Here is a 23,777-nt window from a genome sequence, read left to right as displayed (position 1 = left end):
CGAGGATCAACTTGAAACCAGACCGGACCCTGCTTAGCTTTGCAAATGTCTTAGCGTTTACATCGCTGCACCACAAGCAGGGTTCCTATATGGAGTCAGGTGGTCCCTGAGATATCCTGGACTGATAGTATGCAAGAGGGTCTTTTAAATCAGTTATTAGAACACTGCCCACTAATGCAGTGGCGTAGCGTGGGGGGTGCAGGGGGGCGGGCGCAACACCTGGGGGTTAGGGGCGCAAATCCACGGGTTAGGGGGCGCAAATTACTTGCCTTGCCCCGGGTGCTGACAACCCACGCTACGCCACTGCACTAATGGGGCTACACAGCCTAAAGCAGCCTCTTGTAAGTCAGGCAGTTGACCTATAAAATGATGGTGTTGAGGGTCATCGGGAGCATAAAAAGCTGGATATAATAGGGGGCATCTTTATAGGAGACATCTTGCACTAGAGAGGAGTTCCAAACCTGGGAGCTGCTAGAGAAGTCTGTGTAGTGACTGGGCTCCTATTCGATGTTGCTAGAAACGGTTTAGGAAGGACGAGGCGGCTTCGAAAACAAGATCACAGGTCAAGTGTCATAGGTGCATGCAGTGGTAATCAGAGTACAAAACTCTCAGTGCAAAACATTCAAAAGAAACATACTGGTAGCAGTATCACATTTTTAAATATATAAATTATTTTATTGGAATACAAAAAATATAAATATAATCAATACCATACAGTTTTGGGTTAGGCATAGTGGAGGCTTCTACAAAACAAATACAGTTCCAAAGCAATAAGAGATCCCTTATTTCTTGATAGCCTGCACTGATTTTGCAGAGAAGCATTTACAGTATATGTAGGCAGGCAGAGGAGGAATGAAAGTGCAGCATAACACTACATTTGCAACAGCAACCAAGGTGTAGATTCCTACCCTTGGCATTCTTTTGCTTGTTCAAACAGAAATGTAATAAAATCCACAACTGGGTTAAAATCCGAATCAACCAATTCCAGCATACGAGATTTCCAAGCAAGGAAGTACAGAGAATTTTTGTTTATTAGGGTTGTAGCCTAATTCCATAGGCAAACTACAGCATGAAATCACAACAGGGTTAAGTCAGAGAAGTCTGACTGCTAGAAATAGGAGCCAAGTTTGGCCACATGAAGCCAGCCCCATTTTATGTGGTGGTAGGGACAGTCTCTTACTTTAAAGTGCTCCAAATTAAACAGCAGAAACTACATACCTGTATCACTTTTAAACTAGTTAATTGTCATGCACTATAGGAAGAATTTTGTTATTTAGTGATTGTATAATAATTCTTCCTATTTCACCCATAGAACTAATTCATGAGGAGACGAAGTGACTGTTAAAGCCAGTTTAAGTCTGTAGTGTTTGTATTCCAAAGATTCAAATGGCTAAAGGCAAGTAGCAAGATCATGTGCATCTAGACAAAAAATATTTCTGGCACCAGAAAAACATTATTGAGCTGTGGTATGGACAAAGGTGAAAACCTTAAAAAAGTGATGTTCTTTAACAGCTGATACAGTTGGGACCTGTCTTTTAGTCAAACATCTGAGGAAACGTAATAATCTAGACTCACCAGCACAGAATGCAGCCAATGCCATACAGTTCCAAGGACAAACATAAAGATGCATAAAGATGGAAAAAAGGAGCATGGCCCTGGATCTCTTGGGAAATGGCTCTCTCATCCCTTCCTTGAGTTCTACACAAGTGCACAAGTGGCAACATTTCCTTGAAGGCAATTGCAACTCACCAGCTTTTTCTAAAAGTGATGAGTAATCGTTCACTGACAGCAAAGTGCAGAATTTACAATGGATAATGATGGTTTTTATTCCACCTATAAGAAAACATTTCAGCAAACCTGCATTGCTTTGAAAGAAGACAACACGGTATTTACTAATACAGGGATTTTAATGGCACACAAACCAGACACAACTGCATTTTAATGAAAAGGTCTCCCTCGGGAGGTTGTGGACTCTCCTTCCTTGGAGGTTTTCAAGCAGAGGTTGGATGGCCATCTGTCATGGATGCTTTAGCTGAGATTCCTACATTGCAGGGGGTTGGACTAGATGACTCCTGGCATCCCTTCCAACTCATTCTATGAAAGTCCAGAATCGGTGACCAGAAAGGGAAGGAGCAGCTTCAGACAGCAGGGGTTATTCAGCTGTCAATGTTCTTTGGAAATACAGGGCATAACACCTGAAGGCAATTTACAGAAGAAATTCTACAAGATACACAATGAACTGCATTGCAGAGGGCTTGACTAGATGACCCTCAGGGCCCCTTCCAACTCTACAGTTGTATGAACTGTAGTTAAGAAGGTGCTCAGCTTCCCCTGAGAGCCAAGATGCAATCAAGGTCCCTTGGGTCAAGAAGCACTAATGCCTTACCTGTTCCAATAATCTGTAGGCAACCATGGAATATAAAGATTTGGCTTAATCTAGCAGAGATAGCAGCTTTCCTTCTGCCTTAGAATATACATGCACTTAATCAGTTTTTAATGTTCATATTCAAGCGAATATGTCCAAAAAGCAGAGAACATCTTACCCAACTGAACATTTAGAATGTACAGTTACATATGAAACAAGGAAGATTGCCTTTAACACAAAAAATGCTTTCCTTGCCTACCAACAGGAGTGCTGTGTTTTTTAAATAATTTCTCAAAAACAAGCAGATCAATTAATAATGAAAAAAAGAAAGAAGGCTTATCACTGAATGAAACAAGAAAATTAGAAATCCTTATATGGCTCTTCAAACTAGCATGGCATGTCAATCAGTCAATTACTGGTATCAGCATGACATGTCAAGGATGTCAAGTCATCTCTTCACTTTTCATGAAAAATTACCTTGTGGAAAGACACTGACAAGGTGAATTTTGCCTTATTCAAGCTGATCAATAAACTTCCCCTTATTGGAGAACATACCTCTACAAGTAGTACTCTTCAGCAGATGCAAAGCGGCAGAGCAACACATAGAAACCAACCAACTTTACTGGAAAACAGGACTGTCAAATAGCAAGAGCAGCAAGACATCCAAGACATCTCTTGTTACAGGAGCACAGATGTATCAGTGGCATTAGCAACAAGGACACAAGTAATTTCATGAGGAAAAGAGGCAGCAAAGTTTCATTAACGTGATTCTAACAACAGGAATTCCTAGACACAGTGATGCTCAGCTGCTCGGGGGGGGGGGGGAGAGCAGGGCTCTTTTCTAAAAAACCTCCCTCTCAGGATTACGTTTTCCTTATTCTTCTCCAAGAATGAACACATCTTAGAAAGACAGCATTCCATGTAGTCAGCCATCAGGGCTCCATTTTCCTTCTAGGTAAGCTCAGGGGACATTTTAGCTCTTAGTTTCTGCCCCACACACCCCAGGATTACCAAGTACAATTTTCTTCTCAGATGTTAGCACAGGAAGAAAAACAAGAAGCGGTCTTGTTGTACTACGCCTGTCATTCACATGCCAGTTTGCTATCAAAACTGGAGAGTCCAACGGCAAATGCCTGAAGGGCGCACAGGGGGTAGTTAAAGTCCAACGTGAACACATCTTCCGCCACACGGCCAAATTGCATTACAATGTAGTCAACTAGAGAAAGGGAGAAATGGAAAGAAATCATAATCTAGCTGCATCATATGAATGGAATCATCACATTTATCCGTAGCAATTCCCTACCTGCTATTTGGCCAATCTGCACATATCAAACCCTGAGGCAGATACTATTTCTCACAATTGGTTAGGGCCCACACTTCCTTATTTTCAAGACACCATTCCTATATTTTTTAAGCCCAAAAGGAACCTTTTTGTCTCATAGCAGAATGACTGTCCTTCTCTTCCTGGCCATTATATCAAAACTGACAAAACATCTTATCAGGCATCCTGAGGGCTAGACAACGGAGCAGGGCAGGCAGATGGTACACAAATGACTGGTATTGCATGCTTCAATTTGGTGCAATGCCCATCACCTCACAATGACCTCATGGAGCTGGCCATTATCTATGAGAGATCTGGAGAAGACAGGGTGAATCTCCCCCAGTGTACCTCTGCAGAAAGCCAGTGCTGCCTAGGTTAGTTAGCCTAATATTGGGCTGGTGAAGCCAGTTGCTAGGCCTCAAGGCCAGAATGGGTGGGCCCTCAGTCAGAAAAGAGGCAGAAAGTAGCCTCACTGTTTTCTTTGCAGACTTGGCAGGGCCAGGGTAAATAGGTGGACAGTATTCCTAGTCCTATTGCCTGGAAGGCAGGAAGACTAGGATATTCCCAGCCTAATTTCTGATAACCCCAGCATGGATCATTGGTACTCCCTTCTTTAGTGAATAAAACTCAATAGAAATCCTAAGATATAAAACATCAAATTAAACCCACTCCACCCTTTTTAAATGGACAGCAAAACACTATACCATGGCATTTGAATACTGAAAAGCACTGAAGGTATGTGACAGTTTTACATGTTTTTTTAAATAAATAAACTTTATTTTTAATTGTATTGTTTCCCTACCTTTTGTATTTGCTACCCTTGGCTCCTTTGTGAGGCTAAATCTAATAAAATACAGGTTGATATAAAAATATATTTTAAAGATTTCTATTGAAAACAACTTCAGTGGTACCTCTGGTTATGAACATTTCTGGTTACGAACGCTTCAGACTAACTCGCAAGTAGCTGCTCCTGGTTGCAAACTTTGCCCTAGGATACGAATGGAAATCGTGTGCAGCGGGAGGCCCCATTAGCAAAACCGTGCCCCAGGATAAGAACACTTTCAGCTTAAGAACGGACCTCCGGAACGAATTAAGTTAATAACCAGAGGTACCACTGTAAAATTGGGGCCATTAATATTCTAGCATCTCCCCATTCTGTTCAAATGTTCAAACCAAGCAACAGATGATGGTAACAATGGCTTGCAGCCAATTAAAAGTGAAAGACTTTGATGAAAGGAGTGTGTAAGTTGGGTGAGCAACATCTGTTTTGGCATGTAAGACTTCTGGAAGAAAAACATTGGCACAAGAGAAAGGGCTTAGAGGGACGGGAGGGGCGCAGGTGCAGAGATCTACCTATTCAGCATGGCAGTGGTGCTAGCAAAAGGATTTTGGAAAGCAACATGTGACTTCTTGGATTTGTCTTCTCTCCATCAAACCCAGCAATCATTAGTGAAAGATTCTGGATGCATTCACAGCCCTGAACCTTCTAACGTTCTGGACTGAGAGTCTAGCCCTCCAACTTCTGCTGTAGCTATTAATGTCTTAAGACTTACGGTCATTTTCATGGACGATCTGGAAGTTCTTCACAGAGGCCTGGGTGACTCTCCCATGGAAGTTCAAGACATATGACTGGGTGTCATCATTCCATACTGGAGCTTTGTTGTGCAATTCAATTAGGTTCTCCATGTTTTTATTTTGCCATTTTGACAGCAAACTCTCATGCTCCTGTGCAACAGAATAAGCAAGAAAACAAGACCTCAGGTTTCCTTTCCCATCCCCTTTCCATCAGGCTTGGTCTGCAAAACTGCTGATAGCTCTTCAACTTCACAGTCCGGACTTCATTTTTTTTTTTATTCCAACTCACCACCACAGGCACACATGCGAATGAAAATGGCAGCATTTTCATTCTATTTCTCATTCAAATATAGAACAAACTCAATTTTCAATAAATTTAAATAGCTTTTCAAAACAAGTCTCTAAGCTCTCCTAGAAAAAAGTTACAAAGCAAAATGTGTAGCTGTCTTCTAGGAGACTGCTTATTCCTTCCCCTTCCCAAGGCTGTTACCCTTCCACTCCAAATGAGCTTATGTTTAGAAAATCTGAAGATCACTCTTTCTTGCATCATGTAAACAGAACATATAACTTGCGAACATGCTCTTATATACTGTGGCTACTCTCCCTCTTTCAGCTGAAGTGCTCTTCCGCAGATGGGCAACAACACTCAAGATTCGACAGAGGCTATGACAACCTAGCTGAATATTATGGATTCAAGAATAAGCTACACACACGTCTCTACTACATTGTCAGAACTCTTAAGGGGAACAGTAGAATTCTTTTAAGTGAAAAGTGTCCTGAAGTGCATCATATTCAGTTATTCAAAGGCATGCCTGTTGACTGCTCCTATCATCACTAAAATCTGAAACTCCATTTTCTCACTGTAGTGTGAATATGACCCAATTAGAAACTTGCATTTCGTGGCCTGATTGGAATCCGTTGATGATTGAGATTCATTCCTGGAATAATGACTGACATTTTCCTGGGTCCCTTGAATCCGAGCACATTGGTTTCCTGTTGAAAAAAGGAGGTAGAAATTTTAGGAGAAGAAGACTGACCTTAAATATACAAATTTTATTGGATTAGAATGGTGTCTGACAAATACACTGGCCATGCTTTCTTGGAAAAGGCAAACCAGCTCCCAACATTCCACTTCACTCTAGCATTGCCCGAAAAAAACAAAGCAGGATGGAGTGATGGAGATGAAGGGGTAGGCTTAGTCGTCACTGCTAACAGTGTCCCTGAGTGCACACCATTATTTTTACCCACATGAGTGAAAATAGCTTGCCTATTTCTATTTCTGAACCAAGATTTAGTGGGTTCACAAAAATGCAGGGAACCTACAGCTGTGGAATTTTGTGTTGCCTTGGGGCCAGAAAACCAGCTGTTCTAGTTAAAAGCCAGGATCCTGCCACCATTTTGGCAGGCAAAATTACTATTTTAACCTTACCCCTTTCCCATTGAAGTATCCAAGCCTAGAAGTGAATCTCAACACAGCAACTAGTCCAAAGGTTTGCTTCAGTTCCTTATACTCTACAGCAAGTAGCTACTGTGTCTCACTCCCATTACTCACCTCTGCCTTCTGTGTGATCTTATCTACCTTGTTTTAGTAACTGGACCTGAGAATGAGCTAATTTCCTTCATGAGCACTCATCACCCCATGGATGAGTTAATTGCAGGTGCAAGGTCAACTTTGTAGCAAAGCTTTTTTTTTTTATCTTGAGCAGGTAAATTTTGAGGTCTGGGATTTATGAAGGTAGAAGTTCATATAATTTTCATTAGTGACGATTGAAAAATAGTCCATTTATTCAGAACGGTTGTTAACAATGTAGATATGGCAAGTTTGGCCCTCTTCCTCCTCTGAAGTTTTATATGCTGGAGTCAAAGCTTATTGGTAAATATTAGCTTGGTTTTTAAAATATATAGCTGCTTTTTATTACAGAAGTGCTGACCCTGTTTATGTTTAATTTTATTATTTTTTAACAGATTTATCATATTTTTCTGATGACCACTGGTGACCTTTGTGTTGAAATAGGCTTAGCATATGTTGAAATATACTGCATAAATCCTACCAGAGATGTACTATTGCATTAATTGTAACTATGAAAATTACTTTATTATAATAAATAATTATGCATCTTTTTCTTAACTAATTTTGTGACAGGAGTGAGCCAGCGGTAAATCCCACTGAGCAAGTTGGAGTTAACTCTTTATTAGCAAAAACACAATCTGCACATGAGTGTCAGGCCTCATGAGGACAGCAACTCATCTCTGGCAGGTCTTGCCCCCAAGAGGCAGCTGCTGAGATTGAAGGTCCTCATCTCCCCACAGCTGCCTAAGTTCTCTCCTCTTCAGGGTTTCCCCCCAAGCAATCTTGAGATTGTGCCTGTGTGAAGCTAACCTCTCCTCCGTCCTCTTTGTGCCTCTCCTAGTTCTGGGAGATCCAGGAGGGGAGGGGAGCTTGTTGCAGAAGGAGGGAGAGACATTCATGTCTCTTCACCAGCCAGACTCATCTCTGCCTCTTGGCCTTCCTCCTCTTCTGCTTCAGCTTCTGTCCAGTTCTGGACTTCTCTCTGCCACAGACTCCCCCTGCCCACTAAGCCCTGTTACCTCTTCAGCTTCCAACACCTCCAACCAGTTCTCCCTTTGACCACTCACTGTCATCCCACCGCCATTCCCCAGCTGGTTCCTGCCATCATTCCTCTACATCCAACCAGTCTGTGATAGTTATGCCATATAGCCATCTTGCATGTAGAAAGGCAGATAAAATTGTTGCAACAAAGATTTATGAATAAAGCAATAAATGTTTCCTAGATTATCTGTGGGTGAAATACATTTTAGAATGCTTCAATTTTCAAACCAGTCAGGATTAAAGCCTAGAGTAAGTCAAGGCTGCACCTTGCAGGTTCTCTTTTGTCCTTCCAACACAGGTTAGCATGAAAAAAGACAATTCTTCTCCCTCACTCTGCCCCAGTAGTAAGTTACTTACGTAACAGATTGCAGCCAGCTCATGCCGGGTGTGAGCTTTTTCCACCAGTCCCTGTGCTTTGACTGGACTAACCCCATGATCGTAAACAGTAAATTTAGTCCCCATAAGATTAGATCTAGAATTAGAGAATACAAGTGAGTTGGAAAATTTCCTTTCTCCTTAAAACACACCTGACATGTTATCATCCTCTTTCCCCAAAGCTTGCCTTAGTTTGCCCAGGAAATGAAAAAAACTATGCAAATCCACCACCACATTTTTCTGGATTCTGAGCTCTTTGGTGCCCTTCTTCAACTATATCATAGAATTGTAGAATTGGAAAGGACTCCAAAGGTGATCTAGTCCAACCTCCTGCAATGCATGAATCTTAACCAAAGCATCCCTGGCCATCCAACCTCTGCTTAAAAACCTCCAAGGAAGAAGAGTCCACAACCTCCCGAGTTGGGCCAGTTCACTGTTTAACAACTCTTACCATCTTACAAGTTATTCCTGATGTTTAGTCAGCATCTTCTTTCTTGCAACTTGAAGCCATTGGTTTGGGTCCTAGCCTCCAGACCAGTGGTGTCTGGCCCCCATGGGAACCAGCCACCACTGGGGGATCTTTTAGCCCTCTGGATGTTACTGTTGGACTACAACTCCCATCATCCTTGACTACAACATCTGCAGGGTCACATCAACCTGGATTCCCAACTTCCAAAGTTCAAGGGTGATGGGATTTATAGCCCAGCAATGACTGAAGGGTTGCACATTACCCACCCCTGACATACATGAACATACGTAATTGATCCATCTAGCCCAGTATTGCCTAAGCACCAGGTTATGATTCTCACTATATAAGGAATTATGCCACAAAAAGCCATAACAGAGAAAGTCACACAACGCAGGAAAAGCACAAAAGTATCCAGCCTACATATCAGCTGGATATGTGTTGGATCAGCTGAAGTTTTTTTGTTGTGGAAGCAAGATACAAAACATGTCATACCTAGCCCCCACTTCCTCACTGAACATCAGGGAAGGGGCCATAGCTCTCAGTGACAAAGCTTTTCGTATGGAAGATTCTAGGTTCAATCCCAGGCATCTCAAGTTCAAACAGATCTTAAGTAGCAAGGATGAAAAAGGCCTGACCTTGGAGAGCTGCTACTAGTTAAAGTAGCAAGATGAACACAGTATAAGTCACATCACTTTGAGAGTCTCACCTGAGTTTCCCAATAAAGCTTTCTCCTTCCCTGGACAGATCTGTTGGATCAATTGAAATGAGGTAATTCGATGTTTTGCTCTTTTTCCTTTTTCTCCCCGCAAGAAGGAATATCTAGACATATAAACATTTTAAAGAAGGTAAGGAGTGAAGGGAGAGAGAATATTTCAAGAGAGCATAGTAATTATGTATTTTAAAGCAATTTCTCTAGAGCACCACTTCTCACATGGTGGGCCATGCCCTAGTTTGAGATGGGCTTGGCAGTCCCTGGCCTCTGTCTACCTACCCACTCCTTCCTTCAGGAAGGCTGGGCATGTCCCCTCATACAAGCTGGCTTTCTTCTCTGTCCTCTTGCCACTGCAGCTGAACTAGATGAAGAGGAGGAGGAGACAGCTGAAGAGGGAGAAGCTGAAATGAGTGGAAGGCGGAAAGGAGACAATGGAGGCGAAGGACAGCAAGTGGCCAGATTAGACTCATCAAGCATCCTTACCAATCACACAGCTCCCGCCAGCCTCAGCTGCTGCTTGCTTTTGTTAGCCCAGCCCTGAGGTCATTATGGAGGAGGACAAGCCACGATCCCTTGTCATCTCCTCTTCACTATTGCCTGCTGCTCCTGCAGAATTCGCCATTACTGAAAATTTGTGCTACGGGGGAATGGAAGTAGATGTTCGCATCTGCTGAATCACATGACTGGTGCCACTGGTGATGGAAATGTTAGTAATACTGACGTTGGGGAACATGCTGTTTCTAGTGGTTCCTGAAGCCAGCAGCTGTTGAAAAACCTTCAGGATGACTGTTCCAGCGGCAGCTGAGGGAAACGGTGAAGAGGACAATGAAGAGAAGATAGTGAGGGATCATGGATAGTCCTGCTCCATGCTAGATGTCAGGCAGGTTGCAGCTACCCTTTTGATGAAAATCCTCCTTGTTCTTCAGCTCAAGGAACTACACAAGCAAAGGCAGCTAGCTAGGATTTGGACTAGGATTTGGATCAACAAGGGAAGTGAGTCAGTCACGGAGTCCAGGAACTGGTGGAGGCCTTGGCCTGTCTACCTGAAGGGGGGGGGATGATAGCAGCTGCTGGTAACCTAGCCTGGAGTGCTCTGACAGCAGGAAGGGCTTCCACATAAAACAATAGCTTGGGCTGTCTTCTTCCTCTCTTCACTTGGCTGGTTGTAGTGTCAATGTCAATGCAAAGCAGTCAGCAGCTTAAGTCCTTTGGGTTTTGTTTCTAAAAAACACCACCCACCCACTTCCTGAAGTTGTCAGCACAATACACTATTCACTGGACTTTTTATAAAAAACAACCTGAAACTACCTAAAGAACAAAGCCATACAATGGAGAAGAACTGTGGTGGAATTTCCAGTGTTGTGTTAAAACAAACTGATGCAAGGGGTCCACCATTAGGCAGGGTGAGGCGGCTGATCTGGGGTGTCATGGAAGGTAGCATATGGTTGGTTTAATTCATTTTTCGTGTACTTTTACTGCCAGGGAGAGAGAAACAGGTTCTGTAAAGAACACAGAATCTGGGGATCATAAAACTCACACCACCATTTTGTGATTGGCTCTGTCCCCACCAGCTGCCTTTTTCTAACAGCCCTCTCCAGTGGACCCTGGAGGTACAAAGACTGAGAGCCCCTGGTTTAATGCGAACCAAACTAACTTAATAAGTTATGAGAGGTGTGCAATGTATGCCAGCAGCAAAACTTTGAAAACTTGTTACTGCTGCTAACTAGAAATCTATTATTTTTTTATTGTTACGATAGGTCTGTGTTAGCATTGTTGGTTGCTATTTATTAACAGGGAATTTGTTATTTGTTTCTTGAAGGATATACAGTGGTACCTCGGGTTAAGAACTTAATTTGTTCTAGAGGTCTGTTCTTAACCTGAAACTGTTCTTAACCTGAGGTATCACTTTAGCTAATAGGGCCTCCTGCTGCTGCCGCCAAGTGATTTATGTCCTCATCCTGAAGCAAAGTTCTTAACCTGAGGTACTATTTCTGGGATAGCAGAGTTTGTAACCTGAAGCGTTTGTAACCTGAAGCGTCTGTAACCCGAGGTACCACTGTAGGCAACCTCTCTATTATTTTTATGAGTGCTAATTTGATGGGTCTCATACAAGTAAACGTCCAGTGAAAATCATGCTAACAGACAAGCTTGCTACTGAGATTCTGAGAAGTGTTGACAAGTATCATGTTCAGTTGATGAATTTATTTCAACTAGGAAATAAGCTCTCTGGACCTTGATTTCTTTCAGTATGTATCATGTGTGTGTGCACTTAAATACAAAGGTGTGTGCTTTTTTGTAATGTTTTATCACTTTTGTTGATCATTTAGATAGCATTTATAAATAGTATTTGGATGGTTGCCCTAGGACTGCAGAACCAGATGGAGGCACACACTGCCACTAGACAAGATACTGTGAGCCACTGGGAAGCTGTGCCCTCAGTCTCGCAGGGAGATCTTGAGGGCATGGAGACCAGCTTGGCCCTATCAGCTTGCTACTGAAGGAGCATTTGCTCCCATGTTTGCTGCCCACTTCCCTCTCTTTTTTTATTTTAATAATTTTTATTAACCGGCCAATCAAATCAAATTAAATCACATCACATAAATTCCGAATTACAAAGCCGAATTTTAAATTTTGTTGGGGGGACCCATATTTCAAGATCCGAAGGGGGATTCTGATCATCTTCTTGCTACTGCGTTAATGTCCAAATCACTCCAAATCAGTCCAAACAGAGTTCGTAATTCTATCCAGTCTTATCTTGCTGTTTCCACATCACATCTTGTTCATATATTTTCTCTTTTTTCTTTATGATCTCTTCTGATAGTCTCTTTAAGCCGATAAACACCAATAATAATCCTGTGTGAATTTTCCGTTCTTCCAATCCTCAAATCGAGATGGTTTCCATATATCATCACCTTCATAGATAACATCGCTCTTTCCATCATTGATCTCGTAAAACTGTCACTCTTAAGTCCCTCTGAGGAGTTTCACCCACAATATATAAACAGCTCTATTTCTCTCTTTCTCCTCCCAGACTCAAGACCTCCGACAGAACTTCCCAATATGGCGATAGCATTTTTAACTGCGTCATTCCAAAGCTCTTATACATTCCACGCTCTTCTTAAAACATGCTTAAAACTTTCCTTTCTCTCCTTATGTGATTAAACAAGAATCCCCTCCCCTCACAAGTCAGAATTGTCGTTTTGAGGACTTAAGCTGTGGATTTAAGGCTGTGTGGCTGCCCACTTCCCTCTCATTCCCTTTGCCCCCTTTAAAAATTGTGTCCCTTAAATTGTGAGCCTTCATGCAGGGACTCTCTTAACTTTCTAATGCATAAGTGTTGAGAACAATTTAGGTCTTTTGTAAGCAATACAGAAAACAAAAAAGTAAAAATAAATATACCATACACTCTGTATGGCTTTAATTCTTGCAGGGGAGAGGTTGAACTTTTTTGGTTTTACAGTACATCCAATACATTCACTACAACATTATTTGGTTAAACACAGTACCTTTCTGTTGTCATCCCGCTCTAGGTGCATGTAGTAAGTAGGAAAGAGGCCTCGATCCATTCCCTTCTTATCTCTTGTAATTCGACATTTCACGGTAATGCCACGAGGGGCTGGGCGTAGTACAAACTCCTCCAGGTTTCCCACTTCTCCCAGCTCTGCATCTGTCTGAGAAAGTGCCACGCAGGAAGCACCCATTTCCTGTAAGATAAAACAAGGTCAGGTCAGAGTGCTCCCACAACACACAAATTTAAGGAGAATAAAGGTATATTGTCTGGTACTGGGACAGTCAACAAGGCACCTTCCAGAATTTATAATGATTCAACATGGGAACAGGAGCAGAGGAGGAAAGTGCAAGACTTGCAATAATAACAACTTCAGGAGTAAACATAAAAGCAATAATGATAATGGCATTCAAGATAAAGTCAAGTCTCCAGTTAAGTCCCCTTTTAAAACATGAGGGTAAGGAGTCTGGGAAGACTTCACAGGTTGAATCTGGCAATGTTGGTGCTGATGCAGACTCTAGCAGTCACAAGCTTTCTTTTTTACATTTTTCACTGGGAGAATAGACTGCATACCGTAGCAGACGTCTGGCTGTTTGCAGAAGCAGGCCTCTGAGAGTCTAAACAGGGCGAAGGAGATCCTGACTGTTCCTTGCTTTCTTCTTCCTCAGTGTCTTCCTCATCAAAATTCATACTGCCAGAAATACCTATCAAAATGCCAGAACAAGGAGGTTATTTTATGTTAATGTAGAAGGAACCATATAGCAGATATCACTCCCACTATTGTCCCTAAATTTAAATTGCAATGGGTTCATCATATATGAAATAGCAACATGACTAATCCATCCCAAACTTCCCTAATTAATTTGTAACACCTTCCAACTTATTTTTCCAGACAGGCTATGAGTCAGTAACAATTTAACTCCATAATTCTCTAATCATCTATATGCAATATTTTTATTTGCAACACAGTCCACTTCCTCCATAAAATATGAGAAAGATCTTAGGGGTTTTAGCAGACCACAAGTGAAACATGAGTCAACAGCATAACGTGGCAACTAAAAAGATGAATGCAATTTCAGGATGTATCAACAGATCACAAGACAGAATCTTTCTTCTGCTTTGGTCAGTCCTGGCCTCAGAATACCATATCCAGTTCTGAGACGCCTGGAGACCAAGTTGTGGGTGGGTGGGGAGGAGTCAAGTATGTTTAGTCTGGAAAAGAGACAATTAAGAGGCAATGTGATAGTCATCTACAAATACTTGAAAGGCTGTCACATACAGTAGATGGAACAAATTTTGCTGTTCCAGAATGTTCAAATTACAAATAGGAGGTTTTTACATATGCCTCAGAAAGAACTTACTGTTGCTAAAACCCCTTTTTCTAAATTGGCATTTTAAAAAATTGACAGTAAAAAATATTACATTATGAGGCAAACAAACCCACTTACTACCAATCTTTTCCATAATGAGAAAGTAAAATAAGTGTGAGAAAGTGGAGAAGTGGGCTGGGGAGTGTTTTAGAATAAATTCTCAGAATTTGAATACAAAATGGGAACTACTCTGCTGGAGCCATAAGCTGAAAGTAAATATAGTAGTCACACATTCATCTTCTCCCTGCCCAACATTCTAACACACTTTCATTGTCAATGAATTGTTTAACCCTTCCATTTCCATCATGGTTCATGCATTTTTTTAAGGAAGTTTTGGTAATTCTGGAAGTTAGGGTATGGAAGGAACCTAAGCATGCAGCAGATATAGGCATCAGCAGCAGAAGAGCAGCCTGAAGGAGATGCTGTGGGGAGAGAAGCAACCGGTCATTGCACGACTGTTCCTTACACTGTAAGTACCCATTGCATTTTGTGTGTAATTTAAAAAACCTTTTGCCTTGCTCCTTACAACATCTTAAATGTGCATGGATTTATGATTTGCTTGATACAATATAATTATTTATTTGTTATTATTTATTAAATTTGTTGGTTTTTTAAAATAATTTTTTATTAAATTTTCTTTTACAAACTAATCAGCACAATCCTGTTCTCAAATTTCCAATTTTTGTACTTCCACCAGCACCTCCACCAATCATCCATATTTTCTATTCATTACGCATTTTCCATGTCTTGTATTGCCAGTTAAAACTATCCTTTCGTCTCAGTTTCTTTTTACAATACATCTTTAACAATCACAAAGCCTCTTTAAAACTGACTAACGTTGTCTGTGCATCACATATGTTTTTCAGATAATCCGTAAACTTTCCCCAGTCCTCGATGAACTTGTGATCCTTTTGATATCTAATTTTCCCAGTCATTTTGTCCAATTCTGCGTAATCCATGTTATTATTTATTAAATTTGTACACCACTCTTCACCCAAAGATCACAGGGTGCTTCACAACATAATAATAATAAACTCTCACCTCTCTAGGGAAAAAAGTCATTTGTGCTAAGCCATACCTTGGGCTTAGTGTTCATGAACCAGCTCTTTAGATCAATTTCTTACCTCGTTTCTGCAGAATGTCTTGCAGATTCACATTGGAAGCTTTATCTATTGTACTTTCCTCAGTCTTTTTTGGCTCACTGTCATCTTCTGTTGAGGATGATCCAAGTGAAATTATCTGGAGTTTAGGCCCCAACTCCTGAATCCCTGGTTTCAGGAAGATAGCTGGACCATCAAAGCCTACAAACCAGAGTGAAATGCATTGTTGAAGCATATGGTGTACAGTTATTTTCTAATTACACAGGTAGTCTAGATGCCATTATGGAAGCATACTGGAGTATTCTAGAAAAATTGTGGTTTGCCAAGTGGTCATTTGTTTAGTCACAGCTAAACTCAGATTTTTTCCAGAAAAATTGTGGTTTGCCAATTGGTCATTTGTTTAGTCACATCTATGGAGTTCTGCAGCTAAACTCAGAATTTTTCCAGAGGAAGGCAAGAGTTTAGTTGGGCAGCCCACGCCTACAGGGCACACTCAAAAGGATGTGGCTCCTATCCTGCCAACCACTTCAGAAGGACAGCAGCAAGAGGAAGCAGCAGTAGAGCAAGAGCAGGATGACAGGACCTGCAGCGGGCAAGGAGGGTGGGTTGGGCAACTGCACGCACTATCACTTTAAAGAACCACAGTGATGTGTAAGCAGCCCTTTGTGTATGTGTGGCCTCTGCACAACCCTACATATGGGTGGAATGACAGGCTGAGTAACCAGGGAAGTGAGAAAGGTGCTCCAAAAGGCCACAGAGCTCATTGCAACCTGTCTGAAACAGGTCTCCGCCTATGCTTAAACATCAACCCTGTAGTGCTGAGGGCTGTAATCAGACAGTGATGCAGCAAGAGTTCTGCCCAGAGAATTCCCTGAGAAAAGAAGGATATTGACAAGCTGGAACATGTGCAGAGGCTGGCAAACAAGATGATCAAGGGTCTGGAAACGAAGCCTTATGAGGAACAGTTGAAGGAGCTGGGTATATTTAGTCTGGAACAGAGGAGACTGAGAGGAGATATGTTAACCACCTTCAAAAATCTCAAGGCCTGTCACATGAAAGAGAGATAAAGCTTGCTCCGGAGGGTAGGACCCAAAGCAATGGATTCATGTTACAAGAAGGGAGATTCCGACTAAACATTAGGAAGAACTTTCTGACAGTAAGAACTGTTCAATAGACTACAGTGGTGCCTCGCAAGACGAAAAGAATCCGTTCCGCGAGTCTCTTCGTCTCGCGGTTTTTTCGTCTTGCGAAGCAAGCCCATTAGCCGCTTAGCGCTATTAGCGTCTTAGCGGGCTTAGCGGATCAGCTGATAAGCGACTTAGCGGATAAGCTGATAAGCAGTTTAGCGGATCAGCTGTTAAGCGGCTTAGCGGATCAGCTGTTAAGCGGCTTAGCGAATAAGCTGTTAAGCGGCTTAGCGGATAAGCGGCTTAGCGGCTTGGGAAAAAGGGTGGGGGAGGAAAAAACCCCGCAGGAACTCGCAAGACATTTTCGTCTTGCGAAGCAAGCCCATAGGAAATTCGTTTTGCGAAGCACCTCCAAAACGAAAAACCCTTTCTTCTAGTGGGTTTTCTGTCTTGCGAGGCATTCGTCTTGCGGGGCACCACTGTATCTTGGAAGGTGGTGGACTCTACTTTTTTATATAATATAAATTTTATTCAACTTTCCATTTTTTCCAATATTACATCATAACAATTATTATTATTCACAATTTCAAAATTTCCCCATTCCCCCTGGACTCCCCTCAACCTCCTTCTCTGGTTTATTTCACAGTAATGTCATTTCACTGGAAGTTTTTAAACAGAGCTTGGATCGCCATCTGCCAGGGATTCTTTAGCTGTGATTCCTGCATTGTGGAGGATTGCAGTAGATGACTCTTGCGCGTCCCTTCCAACTCTACAATTCTGTGAGTGAGTTTGTTGTCTCAAACAGGTTTCAGAAGTGCTGTTCTATTCATGGTTGTTGTTGTTTTTTTAAAATGTAAATTTATTTTAAGAGGATATCATCTATTCTGTAATCTTTACATTGAGCTATTTGTCTCTCTTCGAAAATTATGCATATTGATAAAACCATCAAATCTGAAATATACGTGGACAGGCAGTTGCAATGAAAATCTAACACAGTCACATTTTACTTCAAAAGTGGAAACTTCCAGTAACTGGGGGGGGGGGGGGGTATAAAAAAAGTTGAAAGGGAAAATCAAGTGGGTCAAATCTCTCTGGGAAACTTGGAGGTTATTCAAAAGCACACAATAGTTCCTCAGTTAGATTTACTATATACTATCACCCCATAATATAGGGACGCAGGTGGCGCTGTGGGTTAAAGCCTCAGTGCCTAGGGCTTGCCGATCGAAAGGTAGGTTCGATTCCCCGCGGCGGGGTGCGCTCCCGTTGCTCGGTCCCAGCGCCTGCCACCCTAGCAGTTCGAAAGCACCCCCAGGTGCAAGTAGATAAATGGGGACCACTTACTGGCGGGAAGGTAAACAGTGTTTCCGTGTGCTGCGCTGGCTCACCAGATGCAGCTTTGTCACGCTGGCCACGTGACCCGGAAGTGTCTCCGGACAGCGCTGGCCCCTGGCCTCTTAAGTGAGATGGGCGCACAACCCCAGAGTCTGTCAAGACTGGCCCGTACGGGCAGGGGTACCTTTACCTTTACCTATCACCCCATAATATTGTTCTCTGAGCTTGCACTCAAGAATACTGCAGTTTTATATTATTGTTTTTACACTGCCCGGTTTTGCTCTAAGATTCTTGTATACTGTATGCTTTTTTATTGTTGGTCTACTGACTGTACTAAATATACATCACTCTTTGTTTCCCCTAGTCCAGATGGCCACTTGGCTCTACCACCATGGTGACAAAAGAAGAATACAATTACAAATGTTTTAAGTCCCTTCAACTTCACTGAACCCTGCCCACCAACAACATAAATATTTCTTAATTGCCATGCTTTTCAGAGGTTACTGCATCCTGTCATACCTTCCCTGTTGGAGCACTGGAATCTCCAAAAGGAAACCACGTTGTTAGAATGCATAATCACCTAAAGTTACGGCAACTGATCTTGCCCAGATAGTCCTCTAACAAACAGAACTCAAGCTATCCAAAGTACACAACCACCAACATTTGTGAACCAATGACTTCTCAAGCAATGACTGGATAAGAGCGATCCATATGCTGTGTTATAGATATATAAACTATATTTAATAGCCTCGGCCCAATATACCTAAAGGAGCGTCTCCACCCCCATCATTCAGCCTGGACACCGAGGTCCAGCTCCGAGGGTCTTCTGGCAGTTCCCTCACTGCAGGAAGTGGGGTTACAGAGAACCAGGTAGAGGGCCTTCTAGGTGGTGGTGCCTGCCCTGTGGAACACCCTCCCATCAGATGTCAAGGAGATAAACAACTATACAACCTTTAGAAGACATCTGAAGGCAGCCCTGTTTAGGGAAGTTTTTAATGTTTTAAGTTTTATTCTGTTTAATATTCTGTTGGGACCCGCCTTGAGTGGCTGGGGAAACCCAGCCAGATGGGGGGGGTATAAATACATTATTATTATTATTATTATTATTATTATTATTATTATTATTATTATTATTTATTTCCCCCTCCCTAAATATCACCTTGCCCTACAGTGTAGATAACTTGCCTATATATGTCTCTTACCTGACTACACTCATAACCATGTGTCCAGTGTGATGTCCATGATGCACACTGGTACGATCTACTATATGTTCCTCTACCCCCTTCTGTTGTCTTGTCTGTCAATAGAGAAGCATTATCTATAGCATATAAGTAGTAAGGGGAAGAAGAATCATCCATCAACTGTTATCACATTTGTATACTTTGATTACAAAAATTATTGATTCTACATTCAATTATTCTATGGAAAACATGGACAAAACAGCAAATAATGGCTGGTGTTTGTATAACCTAATTTCAGCCATACTGTTTGAAGTAATAAAAAAAAATTGACACAGAACACTAATGTTGATGCACCATTTTGAATGCTTTTTAAACAGAATACAGTGGTACCTTGGTTTAAGAACAGCTTAGTTTATGAACAACTTGGATTAAGAACACTGCAAACCCAGAAGTAGGTGTTTTGGTTTGTGAACTTTGCCTTGGAATAAGAACATGTTCCGCTTCCTGATGAGTGTGTTCCATTTGTAAATTGATTCCCCCGCTGCTATGGGAAAGCACGCCTTGGTTTAAGAACAGATTTCCGGAACGGATTAAGTTTGTAAACCAAGGTACCACTGTATACAATTGGAATTTCTCACATAACACCTGCTCTAAACTCCAGGGAGAGTTGCATTTTGTATGGCAGCTTAGTTTGTTTCAACATGTCTGTTTCAACCGTGACAAATAGTTAGCTATACATTTTGCTACAGTATTGACAAGCACATCTGTAAATACAGTACTTAATATTTTCGAGTGCCAACTTCTCTTGAATTTGATAGTGCTTATTTCAGGGGATTACTGAAAGTAAAAGGACGTTTAATAATTACAAAGACTTCACTCACCATGGAGGTGAACATCACTGCAAACAGGCACATGGGGTCCCACTAAAGGGCTCTGCTCCTCCGACCCTTTGAGCTTCACCTTATGCAACTTTGCTTCTGGATTTGGCTGCACCATCAAGGGTTCAAGACGCTTCTTCCTCTGTTTCTTTTCCAGAAGAGCTCTCTGTCAAGGAATACGCTCATTTATTAGCCTCAGCAATAGATCTTAGGAATTCCTGCAATGTTATATGTAATGCCCAATGCGGTACTTTAAAGTATTTTCGACTAATCATGCAAGTTTAAACAAACAAATTTCATCTGGGGCTATAAATTATTCAATTTACAAAGAGCCATATAATAAAGTCTTTTGACTAATGATGCAAGTTTAAACAAACATTTTACTCTACCTTACCCTGCTCAAATTATCTGAATTTACAAAAATAAAGAACATGGTGTAACTAGATGAGCTTGTTGCAAGATCCAAATTCATGAGATAATCAATTACTCATTTTCACTACTACAATACCTGTCAGGTACTGCCTTGTGGTTTTGATTACCTGGTTCTCCAGTTTCAGCTGACGAAGTTTCAAAGCTTCATCCTCAAAGCCACTGAGAAAGATGAGAAATGAAGTATTAGCACTTCTGTTCATGCAGTAATGTGGTTGTAACAAATAGTTCAGGAAAGAGAGTCAAAATCTGTCAACATATGCAGCATATATATATCAGATTTTTGACTGATTAATTATATTTCTAAGTCCACCCTTCATCAGCGTTTGAGCACCAGCAGTAAAAATAAAATACAGTACTGTAATTAGTGTGCAAACCTCAACAGTATTAGATCAAATTTCATCTCAGCCACGACCTTTCTTAAGCCACTTTCCTTCTGCTCACTCAACCCCACAACCCTATAAGATTGCAAAGCACGTGCTTAAAAATGATAAGAATTATTCTTATTCTTTTGAAGTTTCTCCAGAAACAAGCACAAACATACTAATGCAAGTGTAGGATGAACAACCCAAGTTTTTGTTCTAGTATCTAAGTCCTAAAGTTTTCACCATTATGCACAACTTTTGAAATTCTTATTTTTATTGAATCTTTTACATAACACATAGAACAGAACAAACAATACAAACAGGGTACAGCAATACCATACTTGCATGGCAAATAAATATACTACAGCCAAATAATACTATCTCTGGTGAGTTGTTTAAATTCTAGAACTGAGTGACCACCACCTGTGTTTACACAAGTAAGCATCCAAATTATATCAAATTAACTGCTTTCAGCAAACCCCAAAGCACTCAATTTCTGTCAACATAGAGCAGTGCCCCCAAACCCTAAGTCACAGAGCTCCCCCAGGAAAACACAGTGGTCAATGGTTTCAAAAGCCACAGGAAAGCATGCAGAATGGTCACACTCCCCCATTCCATTCCCAACAAAAGTTTCAGTGCCATGACCACACCTGAAGACAGACTGAAACTTCTCTAATCACTTTCCTAGAAGCATGCCTGCAGCCTGCGTACCACCAGCCTTGTCAGCACCTGTCCCAAGAAAATGATATTTGCAACTTGGTGACAGTTGTTCAGCACTTCTGGGTCTAGGGAGGGCTGCTTGAGGAGAAGGTACATCCCTGCCTCCTTCAAGGCACCTCCCCCCACTCTTCCACAATGATACATTAATCACTTCCTGGATCCATCCAGTCATTCCCTCTCAGCTAGATCCAAAGGAGGACAGGGAGTGAGCAACCAGCCAACCTCCTTCATGCAGCTTATGCACATCCTGAGGCCATAACAACTGAAACAGATCCATTACAGCTGCACTAGAAATTGCTCTGGACATCTATCAGAACAAGTCTAACTGTGGCATCTAAATTCTGTCTGATCTGTGGGATTCTAGCCTTGAAATGCCTGGCAAAACTGTCACAGCATGCCTTTGAGAGTGCAAACGCCCATTCCCTACAGAAAACAGCATTGCTATCACCACATGTATGGGAGAAAATGAGCCAAAAAGAGGTACACTGTTAGGTCAATGGTTAAAGCTGCTCCCAGGCAGCAACAACCAAAAAGAATCTAGCCTGATCCCACATTTATATTTCTAACCTGAATTCTGGTGTTTGATCCCATCCAGGCACAGCAGAATGTTGGAAACTGGGATTATACAAAGAGAAAATTAGGGCCAGGGCCAGGCTACCCATGAGGCAAAGTGAGGCCTCTGGCAGCAAGACCTACAGGGCAGCAGATCACAATGTAGATCTTTATTCCTTTGTGTTCCTAATGTGAATTAGTAGGGGAGCACCATTTTGTGTTTCACATCAAATGTCAAAATGTATTGGGCCAGCCCTGGCTAGGGCTGCAAGCAAAGGCTTGTCTACACATGGGTGTAGCCAGGAGGGTGCGGGGGGGCAGTTACACCCCCAATCAAGCAAAAAATAATAATAGTTAACTGACCAAATGTGTCACAGATAACTGGGTTCTGCCCCCCCAACATAATGCCTGCCCCCCTAAAATTAATCCTGGCTACCCCCATGTGTCCACCCCTCGGCTTAAGGGGGGGGGCTGTGAACCCTGCTTGAGCCTCCCCTAACTCCCCCTCGTCCTCGCCCCTTCTCCTTCCCTTGCCGCACACTTCCCACTCCCTGAACGTGGAAATTCCCCGTGCAATTGATGCAGCTCCCCTGTTCGGATTGTCAAAGCACGAAGGCTGAAAGAGGGGGAATCGGAGGCTGCGCTAAGGGGGGGCGGCTGGGCCGCTTTCCGCGCCGGGTCCGGACGCTTTGGACTTCCCGAGCGACCAGTTGCGCGCTGAGTTAGTGGCGCACGCTTTCATTTTCGAGGCTGACTTACTTTCGAGGCTGAAAAATAAAATAACGCCTCGTGGTGTTTACGTACCCTCCCCAAATCCTTATGGGGATCAACAACCACCCCATCCATTCGGAGACTTCCCCTTAAATCTAACAAATAGCTGCCACAGCCAAAAAGCGGCAGGGGCGCAGTCAGGCCGGGTGGGGCTGAAGCAGCCGGGGGGTCAAGCCCGACCCAGGGGGACGGGGGGCGGGAGCGAGGCCGACGCCTGAGCCGGCCGCCTCCCCTCCGGGATACGTGGCGAGGAGGGCGGAGGGTGGCAGCAAGGGCGGCCGCCTTACCTGGCCCCAGCGCTGGGGCAAATCAGGCCGCTGCCGCTCGCCATCCTGTCATCACCATGGGAACCCCAAGAGGTGAGGCCGCCGCCGCCGCTCCCCAGCAACCGCCCTCCTTCCTTAGCAACCGAGCGCGGCACTGAAGCTTCGCGCCATTGGGCGAGGACCCCGAGTACCGTGCGCTCTCATTGGCAGCCGCGCGAGGGGAGGCGGGCGCTGAGGCCGCGCAGGCGCCGTTTCTTTTGAGGGGCCGCTGTGGTGGGAGCGGGAGGCGGGAGGCGGCGTTCCGGGGTTTCGTGACAGACAGTCTGGAGTGGGGCGTCCGCAGTGGTGGCGCTGCTGCTGCTGCTTCCGAACAAAATCCTGCCGTCGGCTGCAAAACGCCCCTCGCTTGCCAGGCTCGGAGGCGCCTCAGTGGTGGCCCCGCGGAGGATTCCGTATTGGCCGTCCCAAGCTTCAGCGCGAATGGTGGTCTCCACTGCAGGGCTGCTGTAGCGCAGACCATTTCCTCACACCCGCGTGAAGCCAGGGCCAAGCTATATACCTCTAATCAGAAGTACCATTAAGTCCTAGATAAGTCTGAATAGGATTGCTGACTTTGTCTTTAATAAAGAGCAACTGAGGAATAATTGTTTTCCGCATATATATTGCAAAGTGTATTTTTAAAGGAACAGTTACAATGAAAAGCATTCTTACCTGTCCTCTCATCACAGACATTTGCTTTTCAAATGTAGC

General features: G+C 42.8%; 1 protein-coding gene across 1 annotated transcript; it reads right to left on the bottom strand.

The window, feature by feature from the left end:
* Window positions 1-1,762: 1,762 nt before the first annotated feature.
* On the bottom strand, window positions 1,763-23,180 carry TULP3 (TUB like protein 3). The gene is made up of 11 exons (XM_081925700.1): window positions 23,049-23,180; window positions 20,464-20,515; window positions 19,928-20,090; window positions 15,431-15,607; window positions 13,510-13,640; window positions 12,935-13,132; window positions 9,423-9,535; window positions 8,230-8,344; window positions 6,156-6,254; window positions 5,240-5,411; window positions 1,763-3,581 (listed from the first exon to the last, which is right to left on the bottom strand). The coding sequence occupies exons 1-11, from the start codon at window positions 23,090-23,092 to the stop codon at window positions 3,448-3,450; spliced, it is 1,398 nt and encodes a 465-aa protein (XP_081781826.1). The 5' UTR covers window positions 23,093-23,180; the 3' UTR covers window positions 1,763-3,447.
* Between the last annotated feature and the right edge of the window lie 597 nt (window positions 23,181-23,777).

The sequence above is a fragment of the Podarcis melisellensis genome (genome assembly GCF_964234715.1).
Source record: "Podarcis melisellensis genome assembly, chromosome: 9".
Classification (NCBI taxonomy): domain Eukaryota; kingdom Metazoa; phylum Chordata; class Lepidosauria; order Squamata; family Lacertidae; genus Podarcis; species Podarcis melisellensis.
Note: the sequence above shows the minus strand (reverse complement) of the source record. Positions and strands in the feature narration are given on the sequence as shown.

Coding starts and splice junctions, on each gene's coding strand:
- TULP3 (XM_081925700.1), bottom strand. CDS start 23,092: ATGGCGAGCGGCAGCGGCCTGATTTGCCCCAGCGCTGGGGCCAG. Junction 20,091..20,463: donor AGCTGAAACTGGAGAACCAG/GTAATCAAAACC, acceptor ATTCCTTGACAG/AGAGCTCTTCTGGAAAAGAA. Junction 13,133..13,509: donor ACAGCCAGACGTCTGCTACG/GTATGCAGTCTA, acceptor TTTATCTTACAG/GAAATGGGTGCTTCCTGCGT.